At 41.0% G+C, this 15,630-nt stretch overlaps 1 protein-coding gene across 3 annotated transcripts in view; it reads left to right on the forward strand.

The window, feature by feature from the left end:
• The first annotated feature begins 282 nt into the window (after positions 1-282).
• CCDC171 (coiled-coil domain containing 171) overlaps positions 283-15,630 on the forward strand; it is a 223,331-nt gene continuing 207,983 nt past the window's right edge. For all 3 annotated transcript variants that reach the window (XM_084898221.1, XM_084898222.1, XM_084898223.1), the window contains exons 1-3: positions 283-528; positions 6,868-7,008; positions 10,633-10,768. In XM_084898221.1, the coding sequence (XP_084754347.1) occupies positions 6,965-7,008; positions 10,633-10,768 (180 nt within the window). In that variant the 5' untranslated portion in view covers positions 283-528; positions 6,868-6,964. The remainder of the gene's footprint in view (positions 529-6,867; positions 7,009-10,632; positions 10,769-15,630) is intronic.

Below are 15,630 nucleotides of genomic sequence, written 5' to 3' on the forward strand. Positions count from 1 at the left end.
GCTTATTCAGGGGCAGAGGGAAGGGGGTCAGAAACCTGCCTTTTTTCAGGGGGCTCTGCGGGGGTTCTGAGGCTGTGACCTGGGTCCCCACGCTGAGCCCCCCACCCTGGAGCGTGGGTCCGGGCATTTTCGTGGAGAAATCGCGGGGGAGCGCTGCTCTCCAGCAACGGCGCATGCGCGGGCTCTTGCCCGCCGCCCGGCTCTTCCAATCGGAGCCCCGCGTTCCCCGCGGGAGGCGGGCCGAGGAGGGGCCGGGGCGGGGCGGGCCGGAGGCGGGCCAAAGTCTGGGAAGCTGGGCGTCGGGAGTGGAGTCTCCGGAAGTGGCCGTTGTAAACACCGTCTCCAGGGGGTTTGTCCCCCTTTCAGCACCCCTTTGCTCTCTGTCCACCATCCCCCGGCCCTAGACTCAGTCCAGTTCACACAGTTTTGTTTTGCTTTGATTTGACCCCCGCGATCAGCCTGGGCCTGAGATTTGAAGCTGCCCCTGGGGCCCTGGGTGTGCGGTCTGGACCACGGGAGCCCCCGGAGGTAACCGCGGGGTGGGAGGCCTTCGAGGTGAGCGGCTGGGGCGGGAGGCGTAGAGAGGCGCAGGATGGGGGGCTTTAGGTGTGCCAGTGGAGATCCAGGGTAGTTGGGGGACTGTCTCGGGGCTGATCGTGTCCTCAGCGGGGACTCGTCTTCAGCCCGCGGGGCTGGGCCTCTCCGCCCACCGGGAGGATGTTCTCGGAGCATCTCCGCCCGAGGCCGCAGCCGCGGCCGCAGTTCCCCGGGGACTGGGCAGGGATCCGAGGGTAGGACTCGGGGGCTTGGGCTTGGAGCTTCTTAGGTTTACAGCTCAGGACTGCGGCGCCTAACCTCCCAAGAACCAGCCCTTCGAGGTCAGGGGCCACGTCTTTTTCATTATTTATTTAAAAAAAAAAAAAAAACGTGCCAGCCACATACTGGATTCTATGGATGTTAGGTACTCGAGAGAACGAGTTGTGTTAGGCCATCTCCTGTAGCTACTGCTGCTTCCCCCTCAAGAACTCTAAGAGACTTAGGACAATCAGCTCTTTTCCCAGGGCTGTGAATGAATAGTCTGCAGGAATTGGGTCCTTTTTTTTTTTTTTTTTTTAAATATATTTTATTGATTTTTCACAGAGAGGAAGGGAAAGGAATAGAGACTAGAAACATCCATGAGAGAGAAACATGGATCAGCTGCCTCCTGCACACCTCTCACTGGGGATGTACCCACAACTAAGGTACATGCCCTTGACCAGAATCGAACCTGAGATCCTTCAGTCTGCAGGCTGATGCTCTATCCACTGAGCCAACCCGGTTTTGGCTTGGGCCTCTTTTTTTTTTTTAAATATATTTTATTGATTTTTCACAGAGAGGAAGGGAAAGGAATAGAGATTAGAAACATCCATGAGAGAGAAACATGGATCAGCTGCCTCCTGCACACCTCTCACTGGGGATGTTCCCACAACTAAGGTACATGTCCTTGACCAGAATCGAACCTGAGATCCTTCAGTCTGCAGGCTGATGCTCTATCGACTGAGCCAAACCGGTTTCGGCTTGAGCCTCCTTTTGAGTGTTCTTTATTCCATTATGAAAACTTTCCTAGGAGAATACATACTCATTTTAAGCAGATCTCAAATGATACTTGCACAAGAAGCAATTTTGATTGGTTTCCAAATATTTTTAATACATTATAAGGCGATATTTTATAGGTTTGTTTTTTTTTTTATAGTCTTGGAGAAAAGAGCCCACCATTTTGTCACTTGTTTTATGGAACGGTTAGTGCTTAGTAACAACCAAACGGTGGCAGATCAGGAAATGAACACGCTTTCCCACGGAATAAAGAGGAAACAAAGGCAATGCAACTGAAGAGGAAAGGCGAAGGGGATAGTTTTAGTCTGGAGTTTTCTACATTAGTCCTGGCACAGACTATTAGCTGTGACACCTCAGGCAAATCACCTAAACTCCCTAGGCCAGTGGTTGGCAAGCTCATTAGTCAATAGAGCCAAATATCAACAGTATAACGACTGAAATTTCTTTTGAGAGCCAAAATTTTTAAACTTAAACTTCTTCTAATGACACTTCTTCAAAAACAGACTCACCCAGGCTGTGGTATTTTGTGGAAAAGCCACACTCAAAGGGGGCAAAGAGCTGCATGTGGCTCGAGAGCCGCAGTTTGCCGACCACGGCTCTAGGCAATAGATTCCCTCCCATTTTTTTTTTTTTTTTTTTTTTTTTTTTTTTACTGAGTTCATTGGAGTGACAGTGGTTAATAAAATTATATAGGTATTAAGTGTACAGCTCTATAATACATCATCTGTACATTATATTGTCTGTTCACCACAAGTCAAGTCTCCTTCCATCAGCATTTATTCTCCCTCTACCTTTTCTCCCCCTCCTTCCCTCTACTAGTCACCATACTTTTGTCTGTATCTGAGGTGTTTTTTTCCTTAATCTCTTCACTTTTTTCACCCAGCCCCGAAAAACCCTTCCTGGAATAGACTCCTTATTTGTCAGAACAGGAGGACGGACTTGGTATTTAAAGTCTCATTGAATCCCCAGCAGTTTCTCTTTTGTGTGGGCTCCTGTCAGGGAAGGGGACCTTGGCAGGTCAGTTTTGAAAGTTCACGAGGCAGACTGTACTACTCTTTCCAGACTCTGATCATATGCCCGTTTCATGTGCCAGCTCTTGGAATGGGCAGACTTTCCCTCCTTTCATCTGCTGCTCTCACATTAGCCTGCCATGCTTTTCATGAAACATCTGTTGGCTCTTTGGGGGTTCTGTCCAATGCAGCCTTGTTATTTCCCTTTGCTTTCTTCTCTTTAGACACATTTACTCCTGTGCAGATTTTGTGACTGTTTGTGGCTTGCCCTTAAACATTTTTTTAAATTTTTATTGATTGGTTTTAAGAGAGAGGGAGGGAGTGAGAGAGAAACATTGATTTGTTGTTCCACTTATTTATACATTCATTGGTTGCTTCTTGTAGGTGCCCTGACTGGGAATTGAACCTGAAATTTTGGCATATCTGGATGATGCTCTAATTAACTAAGCTATCCAGTGGCCAGGGCCTGCCTTTACTCATTGGCATTTTGTGGTCCTTTTTGTTGTAAATACTGCACATGATCATCTAGTTTCTTTATCTAATTACCTTAAATAGGATTTATACAAGCTCCCTCATTTAAATTCATAAGGAAATTAGCCTATAGAAAAACAAAGAGACATATAAACACCCACAGGCAGGGCTGGTGTGAGAACTCATTTTTTTATTTTACCTATTACTCAACTTCTTTTTTATTTCTTCTTCTTTTTGACCCTACAAGAGCATTCTCGAGCTTCTTATTCATATGTCTTCTATTGTCATATAATAACTTACCACAAACTTAGTGGCTGAAAACAGCACCCATTTCTTATCTCTCAGTTTCTGTCAGGAGTTAGGGCACAGCTTAGGTGGGTCTTCTGTCCATTTTACTGAGTTATACTCAAGGCACCAGCTGGGCTGTGCTCTCATCTGAAGGCTTGACTGAAAAGAATCTGCTTCCGCCCTAGTTGGTTTGGCTCAGTGGACAGAGCATCAGCCTGTGGACTGAAGGGTGCCAGATTCAATTCCATTCAAGGGCACATGCCAGGGTTACGGGCTTAATCTCCAGTGTGGGGTGTGCAGGAGGTAGCTGATCAATGAGTCTCTTACCATTGATGTTTCTAACTTTCCCTCTCCTTTCTCTCTGAAATCAATAAAAATATATTTTTTAAAAATAATCTGCTTCCCAGTTCATTCGAGTTGTTGATAGGATTTCATTTCTCTTGGCCTCTGTATGACAGGGATCTGTTTTCACTGCCATGTGGCCCTCTCCATAGGCAGTTCACAGCAGGGCAGTTTGCTTCTTGAAGGCCAGGAGGAGATTGGCTGTAACTTCATTCTGCTAAGACAGCATCTTATAAAACATAGTGTGATCACAGAAGTGGTATTCCGTCATCTTTGCCATCTTCTGTCGGTTTGAAACAAGTAGAAGGTTCTGCCCACAGAAGCGGGGGATTTATATAAGAGAGAAAAACCAAGGGGCAGTGGTGGGGACCTATTACATCACCTGTATCATGATCTGGAAATTGATGAAACGTGCTCCTGAGCTATAGAAGACACTTTCCAGAGGACTGCTCAGATTTGTAGATGTTAGAAAAATTTGGTAAACTCTTCCCACTTTTCTTTGCCCAAGATAAAAACAAAACAACAACAGACATTACTAAGGTCCTAACAATATAAATTATTTGCCTGTGAGATAGAGGTTCAGTTTGTGCCTGTTGTGACAAACAAGCACACACGTGTGTTTTTAATCTTTTCACAAAAATGTTTTATGTACCTACTTTTGAGCCTTGGGCATTCGTTGTAAGTTCTAACTTTTGAACTTCTATTCTGAAGGGAGTTTCTCTGGAGTGACCACTGGAGGCATGCGGTAAGGTAAAAAGACGGATTTGAATCAAAAGAGTTTCTGTACTTGAAGTAAAGGTAATAATCCATAGGTAAAAATAACTCATGGTTCAATTGTATGTAGTATCAGCTGTGGCCTTGTACAAAGACCTTGGGTTTTTGAGTTAGGTGGTTATGAGTTGAAATCTTGGTTCTATACTAATTCTGTAACTTTTGGCAAGTTACTTCTGATCTCTGAGTCTTAGTTTTCTCTGTTGAAAATGGGAACATCTTTACATCTTTGTATCCTTACAGTGCTGTAAGGATCAGAGTTCTATATAAAAATACCAATTACAGTGCTTGGCACTGTAGTAGGTGCTCAATAAATGAATGGCAGTGGTATTTTTTTAGCCTGCCCCTACTTAGTCTGTTAGGTGCCTGGAGAACTACAATTTCTCTCCCCACAACCAGATCTTGGTAAAAATTACGAAAAATTACGTCTTCTTGATCTTGGGTTAGACTTCTGCTGTCAGTGAACCACTGTGTTAAAGGTCCCTTGGTGTCTATCTGTAGGAACCATTATTTTTCAGGACCATGGTTGAATCTACATCCCAGTTGGCTTGAATTTCTTTTCCTTCAATGACCTCTCAGGGTTGTGAGAGCAGGTCAGAACAATTTAGCTTTTTTTTTTTTTTTTGTCTTCTATACACCTACAATTTTTCTAAACAATTCTTTTATTACATCTTTCACCTCCAGTATTACACCCTTCCTTTGTCAGGGATCATTGTATTTTCTTTCTCAGAGGTTCTATGTTCAGTAATTGAAGTTGATAGTTACTGAGCACTGTATGTGTGCTATCTGTACTTAAATTTCAAATGTACGAATGAGGTTGATATAGTAATCCTCTGCTGATGGTTGAGGAAACAGGCTCAGAGAGCTTAAGTGACTTGCCCACTGCCACACGCTGGAATTTGTAAAATACTTATTGGAATCCTATCTCAGATCTCTCCGTCCAAAGCCCATTGTCTCTCTGAGGACATTGGACTTCTGCTGGGGAGATACTTGTGGGATCTTGATATTTGTGCCAATGTGGACTTAATTGTAGTTATCTCTCTGTTTAAAATGCTTACCCAGAGACCCCTTCATACCATAGTTAAGTAATTTAAGTGGTTGGCTCTGTGTAATTTGGAGTATATCCCACCGAAGAGGGCTCTAGTGAGAAGGCCAGTGTAAGTGACGAATGCTCTCTCTTTCTTCTTCAATCCATTAGGAGAGGGCACCTTTTTCCTGCCAAAGGCCATTTGGATATTTATAACATCATTCTTGGGCCATACAAAATTATCAGCTTAAAAATTAGCCTGCTCTATCTGGTCAAACATTTAATTAACTTGCCCCTAATGCCTTGGCAGGGCCAGACAAAAGGATTTTGGGGGCCTTATACAGCCCGTGGGCCGGATGTTCCCCACCCTGCCTTAGGAGAAGGCCTTTGAAAATTACCATGAGACCTTTTATTTGGGAATACTTTGGTCTTTAATTGTAACATTGCATTAAAAATATTTCATTTATTCAAAAACCTTTGGGAACCCCAAAATAACCCTGGACTTCATTTTCTTTCAGACTGATTTTTATGCCCTACAGATAGGCCACTACCCATTTTTTTTTCCAGTCCAAGAAGAATTTGTCACTATTTCTTAACAATAATTTTTTAAGTTTTATTTGAAAATGAAAATAATCTAATAGCATTGCCTTGTTCTTACAAAAAGGAACCTCTTTGCCCAGTTGGAATGGCTCAGCAGTTGAGTGTAGACTTATGAACCAGGAGATCATGGTTCGATTCCCAGGGAGGGCCCATGCCTGAGCTGTGGGCTGATCTCCATTGTGGGACGTGTATGAGGCAGCCTAACAATAATTGATGTTTCTTTCTCTTTCTCCCTCTCTCATCCTCTCTGAAATCAATAAAAATATAATAAAAAAAGAAGGAACATTTTTTTGACATTTTGTCATTTTTGTTTCTATTATTATTATTATTATTATTATTATTATTATTTTGTTTTTAATCCTCACCTGAGGATATTTTTTCCATTGATTTTTAGAGAGAGTGGAAGAGAGGGGAGAGACAAAGAGAAAGAGAAACATTGATGTGAGAGAGACGCATAGGTTGGTTGCCTCCTGCAACTGGGCCATGGATTGAGCCTGCAACCCAGGTACATGCCCTTAACCAGGAATCAAACCTGGGACCCTTCAGTCCACTGGCCGACGTCTAACCACCGAACAAAAACATCTAGGGCTGCTTCTAATTTTTAAAAAAAGAGATAAAACATCATGGCTTTTAAAAATATAAGTATTTATATGTTTGATAGATAATAATTTAAAAATACAAAGAAGTCAAAGAACAAAAGAAAAATCACCCATAGTCTCAGATTCACATATATAACCACTGTTGTACTGTTTATTGCTTTAACAGACTTTGGTCCATCTGACCTGTAAGTCACAGACATCTTGGACACTTTTAATCATCAATAGCAGGGAGGTATTTCGCGAAAGAGTTGAAAGACTTAACCATGAGTTTAAACACTTCAAGTAATGCTTCTGTTGATGCCCAAAGGTAAGCCTGCAGTCTTTTTCTTTAGTTGTAAGGCACAGGGAGAAGTCAGTTGGAGGGACTGACTGTAAGAATTCTCATGGAATGGTAAGGGGAGCAGGAATTTCATGGGACTGGAGGAGCAAGAAGGATGTCCCTGGAGACCTTGTGTTGCAATTTGTGCTCCTTTGTTAATTGGTCCACAAAAGTCAAAGTGTCTGCACTTTCTTTTGTCCCTACATATTTGCTTATTCTCTCTCACCTTTCTATGTCTTTTCTTTTCTTCATATTTATGCTTATTCACATTTGTGTGTGGTGATTATTTTGGCTGAGTGTAATCTCTTTGGTTCTAATCCTTCGCTTTCCTCAGTGCCATAACTCTAGTTCACGACTTTTGTAGCTATCTTTTAGTTTTAGCTCCTGTTGCTAAATGCTTCTTTTTTAAAATATATTTTTTATTGACTTTAGAGAGGAAGGGAAAGGGAAAAAGAGATAAAAACATCAATGATGAGCCGAAACCGGTTTGGCTCAGTGGTAGAGCGTCGGTCTGCGGACTGAAAGGTCCCAGGTTCGATTCTGGGCAGGGGCATGTATGTTGGTTGCGGGCACATCCTCGGTAGGGGGTGTGCAAGAGGCAGCTAGTCGATGTTTCTCTCTCATCGACGTTTCTAGCTTTCTATTTCTCTCCCTTCCTCTCTGTAAAAAATCAATAAAAATATATTTTTAAAAAAAATCAGTGATGAGAGAGAATCATTCATCGGCTGCCTCCTGTGTGCCATACACTTGGGGATCGAGCCCACAACACGGGCATATGCCCAAGGAATCGAACTGTGACCTCCTGGTTCATAGGTCAGTGCTCAACCACTGAGCCATGCTGGCCAGGCACTAACTGCTTCTTTACTTGGAGTTTACATTGTAAGAATTGCTACTGCTCATCCTTTTTGTGCCATTGATATCTGCTTTTGGGTAACGTGCCTACCTTTGGCTTATTCACCTCTAATATGAATAATATAAAAATCTGAGTCTATAATATGAAAATGAGCCATCTTGTAGAGTGCAACCCAAAGTGTGGTTACAAACAAGTAAGTACAGAAATTGAAATTGAAAGTAAGTGTTCAGAAACTTTTATAACTGTGTAACAGAGTAATCTTCTGTTTGTTGAATCTATACTAATAAAAGGGCAATATGCAAATTGATCAGGATGCCCTCACAGTAATGACCAAATGACTGAATATCAGGCTGCGTGGGGTGGCCAGGCCAGCTGGAGTGGGGGTGGGGAAGGGCAGTGAGGAGCAACCGGCCAGCGGGGGGTGGGGCAGTTGGCAGTGACCAGGCTGACAGAGGTGGGTAGTGATGGGTGACCAGGTCTGCAGGGAAGGGCAGTTGGGGTTGACCAGGCTGGCAGGGGGGGGGCAGTTAGGGGCAATCAGGCCAGCAGGCATAGGCAGTTAGGGGTGATCAGGCTGGCGGAGGTGGAGAGGGGGACAGTTAGGGGCAATCAGGCAGATAGGCAGGCAGGTGAACAGTTAGGAGCCAGCAGTCCTGGATTGTGAGAGGGATGTCTGATTGCTGGTTTAGTTGGACATCCTCCGAGGGGTCCCAGATTGGAGAAGGTGCAGGCTGGGCTGAGGGGACCCCCTCTTACCCCTTTGCATGAACATCATGCACTGGGCCTCTAGTCTAAGAATAAAACACTTGGGATTATAGTTTATGTTTTGAAAATTTCTTTTTTAATTATTCATTTAAAATATATTTTAAAGGTCATCATGAGGTGGGTGGTGGGAATAATTTGAATAAGTCCCTGCTTTTATTTAGTTTGAGAAGAGCTTATCTAGACCATCTTTCAGCAAGGATGTGTGGGTGGGGCAAGTACTATGACTAATATGTACTTTACCTATAAATAGGGTTTGCTATGTAAACATTTCTTACCTATCTTTGAAAGGTACTTGAAATCCTTTCTGAAGTGGGGTTGGGAATAAATGAATAGGATATAAATATTTTACTTTGCTAAAATTTCATCTCAAAGAGGACTTTTTCTTTTATCAAGTGTGGCAAGGGTCGAGAGTTAGGTCTCATCAGCTTGCTCTCCACCACCACAGGTGAGGAATATGGTTCAAAAACTGCTAAATAGAGGATCCTTAAGATTCCTTCTTGCTTTGATATTCTATTTTTTTAATCCATCACTCAGACCATCTGAATTTATTAGTTCTAATAAAAGCTTAATTTCACAAATGTAAAACACACACGTACAATTAAGTCATTGCATTTTAAATAGTGACTCTGAACAGTAGGAGGTGGCTAAACAAAAACCCTCACACATTGCTGGTGGAAATATAAAATGATGATTGGAAGCTCACTGTGTGAGGCTTTGTGTTTGTGGCATTCTCTGTTTTGCTAGAAAACTTTTAGCATTAGCATTTTTAGGTCTTTTCACTATGCTGGTTACACTATTCAGGGAGGACCATTCCAATTTCTTCTTGATTGCTATTGTTCTGGCAGACAAGAAGTATTAGAAGACCAGGGTTCTCATCTATTATAGACATTTTTACTTGAGCCTCTTGATTTTAGTATGGATCCCTTAGCCCTGTGATTGGCAAACTGAGGCTCACGAGTCACATGAGGCTCTTTGACCCTTAAGTGTGGCTCTTCCACAAAATACCATGGCCTGGGTGAGTCTATTTTGAAGAAGTGGCATTAGAAGAAGTTTAAGTTTAAAAAAATTGTCTCTCAAAAGAAATTTTAATTGTTATACTGTTGATATTTGGTTCTGTTGACTAATGAGTTTGCTGACCACTAAGGCTTAGCCCATTTGTATCTGATGTCTCCAATCCAGAGGCCTTCTGTTTTATCCTGTCCAGAGAATAAATCCCTAGTATGCTACCAGAGTGGGGAAGAGATTGGTATTCAGTTGTATGGTGTGTATAAGGAAGAGGACTAGATCTCATTATTAATTTGGTAGACTTCGAACCAGTTCTGCTTTCGGCTCTGTTTTCACCTCCATTTTCAAAGGTGTTGCCAATGAACCAAGCTTGTTGGGACTCTGTTGTAAATCAGGTTGCTTTCCCCACTGTTAACTTTGAATTTAACTCTCATACGTGAACCCATAACTAGGGCATGTGCCTTGACCAGGAATCGAACCAGCAGCCTTTTGGTGCAGGGGACAACACCCAACCAACCAACCTCCACAGGCCAGGGCCCTTTGCTGTTATTTTAATTAAAATTTTAATTTTAATTTTGGGGAGAGAGTGCTTTAGCATGTCCTTTTAATGTAGGAATTTATATTCTCTTATTTATACTTTTTCTTTTTGTAACATCTATTACATATATAATAAGTAAATATTTTAAAGAGGTAAAAAGGAAAGAACTTAGTCTCTTGCAAAACTGCCCAGCTTGTGATAGGATCAACCAATCTTGAACAACGTGGTTATTTTCCAGTGGACAGTGGTTTGTTTCTTCTTGTATACTGTTTTGCATTTCTACCTATTAATCAATATCTTTTACTAGATTGTAAGTTTTTTTGGGCGGCAGGACCATATTATGTTCTCAGTGTTTTTTTTTTTTTCCCCCCCCAAATAGTTATTAGAAATACTAGAAGTGCTGGAAATATACTTATGGAGAAATATATTTTATTATAATCTCTTTTTATAGGTTGAAGAATGTCTCACCTGATATAAAACAAATGTTTAACAGTGAAGCAGAATTGGATTTAACAACTGATTTCAGAAAGAAACTCCATCGGGCTAAGAGAGAAAAATTGGAAATAACAACTAAGCACAATGCAGAGGTAGAATTTAATTTCTTTTCCAATAATGTTAGAAATAGATTAGTTGAGTTTCATTTTGCCCTGGCCCAGTGGCTCAGTTGGTTGGAGCCTCATCCCTTACACCAAAAAGGTAGAAGGTTTGATTCCCGGGTCCGATGGGTACAGGAGGCATCTTATTGGTTTTTCTCACATTGATGTTTCTCTCTCGCTTGCTCGCTCTCTCCCTCTCAAGTTTATAAGTAAAATATCCTCAAGTGAGAAATTAAAAAATTAAATTCATTTTATAATACAAACTCTAAGTATAACACTTATCACCATAAGATTTTTGTACTTAAAAGGGAATTTATAAAGAAAATGGATTTTTTTTTTAATATAGTGGAATTGCATAGAAGTGTTAAAGTAGAAATTTAACTGGTTATTATGTTTATTCTTATGTTGTCTTAAATTTATTTTAATTATTAGGTTACCTTTTTTAAAAATATATATTTTATTGATTTTTTACAGAGAGGAAGGGAGAGGGATAGAGAATTAGAAACATCCATGAGCGAGAAACATCAATCAGCTGCCTCTTGCACACCCCCTACTGAGGATGTGCCCTCAACAAAGGTACATGCCCTTGACTGAAATTGAACCTGGGACCTTTCAGTCCGCAGGCCAACGCTCTATCCACTGAGCCAAACCAGTTTCGGCATTAATAGGTAATCTTGATTAAAATATTAATGAATGCATTGGTGACTAAAAGATTTGTAAATTAGACATTTTTGAAACCTTAATGTAGGTTTCTTTGGTCTCAGTCATGCAACAATCTTAAACAAGAAAATTTGGGTATAAAACTTTTAATCTCTGTAATTTATAAATGTTTTTTTTATTTTACTCTACCTTTCATTTTATTAGTATCTGTTTATGTATATATGTATTTTATATGTATATTAGAGGCCCAATGCTTGGATTCATGCACTGGCGGGGTTTCTCAGCCTGGCCTGCAGGAATGGGTTGAAACCGGCTCTCTAACATCCCCCGAGGAGTCCCAGATTGTGAGAGGGCTCAGGCCAGGCAGAGGGACCCCACCAGTTCATGATCCAGTCCAGGAAGGAACTGTGAAAGGGCTCCAGGGCGTGTCTGGCCTGTCTCATCCAATCCCTAGGCCAGACTCCAGCACCAGAAAGCTAACCTATAGGTGGGAGCGTCTGCCCCCTGGTGGTCAGTGCACATCATAGCAACTGGTTGAATGGTTGAACTAATGGTTGGACTCTTTGCATATTAGGTTTTTATTATATAGGATGTATATATTATAATTTTTCCTGTAAATTAAATTATGAATTATATATTTATGTCGCTTCTGTCTTTTTCTGTTTGCTTCTTTTTCTCTTTTTAAATCTTACTCATTCTTAAAGCTCAGCTTAGGTAGCCTATATAGTGGAAAGAATATTGACTTTCACAGATTTGGTTTCATTCTTGGACCTTCTATTTATAAGATATGTGACCTTGGGCGAGCTGTACATCACTGGTTTATTATTCTGAAATGTTGGCCCCAAAGTGTTATTGTAGTAATTAAGCAGATTTATAAAGTGCCTGTGCACTGTAATAGTAGCTATAATTTATTGACACTTAAGTATAAACAGTGTGTATTTCTTTCCTTTTTACTAAATTCTGATGCTGTTCTGTCAGGAAACCTTTTAAAGACTCCCTAGGTGACACTAATCATTCCTTTCTTTGCTTTTCCAAATGCTGCTGTTACAGATATTTTAGAGTTAAAACATTTATTTCATGCTCTTCCTTACTTTGTGTGTAAGCTTCCTGAGAGCTGAAAGCAGTGACCAGGCTTTGTCTCTGTCTCTCACATGGCTTAGGCCCTCAGCAGCTGTGTGTTGAATAAATGTTTGAAAAATGATGTTTTCCTGGGTCTCTAAGGAACAGTGAGAAGTTTCTGATTAAAATAACAAGCAACACATATATGATTGTTTTATTTGCATTTTTAATGGCAAATGAGATAATTTTAAAATGAGGTAATTGGAGTAATTGCTTTTATTTACTTATAATATTACATAGTGAATATAAAGTGGCATTTGTTAAATTTATGCTAATTGTTAATAATCTCCAAAACTTATATTTTAAAACCAAATGTATATTAGTGTCATGATAATCATATAATTTATTTATATTAAATATATTCTTTTATGTATTTTTGCAGTTATCATCAGTTTTCTCTTAGCATAACAACTATTTATTGTCTTTAATCAAATGTTTTGAAGCGTGTTCACATTAAAGAGATGGGAAATTATTTTAGGGAAGAAAGAATTTTCTCAAAATAAGCATTTAGAATTGGTTCAATGCCAATTTCATATTACTATTTATTCTTATTGTTTCAATTATTTGTTCAGATGATTTTACTCATAGAGTAATTTTTTTCACTGTATAATCTTCAAATATGCCTTTTATAAAGCAAGGCAGAGATGAATAAGACTATCTAGCCATACAAAATAAGGACATATATAGGGTGTCTCAAAAAATGTATGCACACACTTAGAATGATTATAAAGTCAGTGTTTATAACAGTACATTTCAGCCCTAACTGGTTTGGCTAGGTGGATAGAGCATTGGCCTGCAGACTGAGGAGTCCCAGGTTTGGTTTCAGTCAAGGGCATGTACCTTGGTTGCTGGCACATCCCCAGTGGGGGCTGTGCAGGAGGCAGCTGAACGATGTTTCTCTCTCATTGATGTTTTTAGGTTTCTGACTCTCTCCCTTCTTCTCTGTAGAAAATCAATAGAGTATATTAAAAAAAACACACACAAAAAAACCCCCAGTACATTTCATTTTCAAAATTGAACTATCAGCTTTTAAGTGTGTATACATTTTTTGGGAATATTCTGTATTTGTATTATCAAATATTTCTAGTGATAATATACATTATGGTAGATGATTAGCATAAAATGTCTTTATTTTAATTTTATTATTTTTTAAAATTTAATTTACTGGGGTAACATCTACACTAAGAAAAGAGAAACATGCAAATTAACTGTCACTCTGCTATGCCCACACCTGCCAACCAATCAGGATCGAGTATGAAAATTAACCCAACCAAGATGGCAGCTGGCCACGGAGCTGGCGCAAGCAGGAGGCTTAGATTGCTCTGGCAATGGAGGACAGCTTCCCACTGTCCCTGGCTGGCCCTGGCCTCTGCTCAAGGCTACAAAGTTTCAATTATAGAAGATAATTAAATCCTAGATATTGCTTCTAGCCTGCCCTTGCCTCCATTCAAGAAGGCGCTGAAAAAGTAAAAAGAAAAAGGAAAAGGAGGGGCTGGGACCTTGGGTAGCCAGGGGGATGATCAGGCCAGGATGGTACGGCAGGGGCCGTTGGGGATAAGCAGACCAGCAGGGGGCCAGTTTGGGGTGAGCAGGCTGTCAGTGGGGGTTAGTTGGAGGTCATCAGGACAGCGGGGATAGGGGGGGCAGTTTGGAGTGAGCAGACCAGCAGGGGAGCAATTGGGGGTGAACAGGCCAGTGGGGAGGGAAGGTGGAGGCGAACAAGCCATCAAGGGGGCCAGTTGGAAGTGAGCAGGCTGACATGGGGAGCAGTTGGGGGTGATCAGGCTGGTGATGGGGGGCATTTGGGGGCGAGCAGGCTGGCAGCAGGGGGCAGTAGGGGGCGAGAAGATCAGCAGGCAGAGTGATTAGGGGCAATCAGGCAGGCAGGCAGGCAGGCAGGCAGGTGAGCGGCTAGAGCCAGTAGTCCCGGATTGTGAGAGGAATGTCTGACTGCCATTTTAGGCCCAATCCCTGTAAACCAGCAGAAGGACATACTTCAAGGGGTCCCAGATTGGAAAGGGTTCAGGCTGGGCTGAGGAACACCCCCCTCTACATGCACAAATTTTGTGCACTGGGCCACTAGTTGCTTAATAAAAGCATACAGGTTTCAAGCATACAGTTCAATAACATATCATCTGCATACTGCATCGTGTGCTCACCACCCAAAGTCAAGTTTCTTTCTGTCCCATCTCTCCCCGCTTAATCCTCTTCTATCTGCCCCATACCCATTTCCCTCTGGCAAACACCACTCTGTTGTCTGTGCTATGTGCTATTTATTTGTTTACTTAATCCCTTCATCTTTTTCACACAATCCCCCAATTCTCCTTTCCTCTTACAGCTGTCTGTTCTATGTATCTATGATTCTATTTCTCTTACTTTGTTAGATTAGCACAAAATATCTTTAAAATCTAAATGTTCATTGGTGGATGAATGGATAAAGAAAATATGGTATATACATACAATGGAATATTATTCAGCTATTAAAAAATAATTAAATTTTGCCATTGCAACAACATGAATGGACCTTGAAGACATTATGCTAAGTGAAATATGTCAGTTAATGATAGACAAATATGTGTGGAATCTAAAAAGCAAATAACCCAAACAATCGAAGGTCATAGAAATATAGGCAGGTGTGGAGGTTGGGTGAAATGGTCAAGGGTATCAAATTATACAAACTTCTATATATAAATAAGTCATGGGATGTAATTTACAGCATGGTAACTACAATTAATACTATATTGCAAATTTGAAAGTTGCTAAGAGAATAGATCTTAAAAATTGGGATAGATGGGAGAGGATAAAGAAGAGCAATATAACTTTATTTTTAAAAAATATATTTTATTGATTTTTTACAGTGAGATAAGGAGAAGGGTAGAGAGTTAGAAACATCGATGAGAGAGAAACACCGATCAGCTGCCTCCTGCACACCCCCCACTGGGGATATGCCTGCAACCAACGTACATACCCTTGACCGGAATTGAACCTGGGACCCTTCAGTCTACAGGTAGACAATCTATCCACTGAGCCAAACCAGTCAGGGCCAGTATAACTTTCTTTAGCCAAGGGATATT

This window comes from Pipistrellus hanaki (genome assembly GCF_964339955.1).
Source record: "Pipistrellus hanaki genome assembly, chromosome: 11".
Lineage (NCBI taxonomy): Eukaryota > Metazoa > Chordata > Mammalia > Chiroptera > Vespertilionidae > Pipistrellus > Pipistrellus hanaki.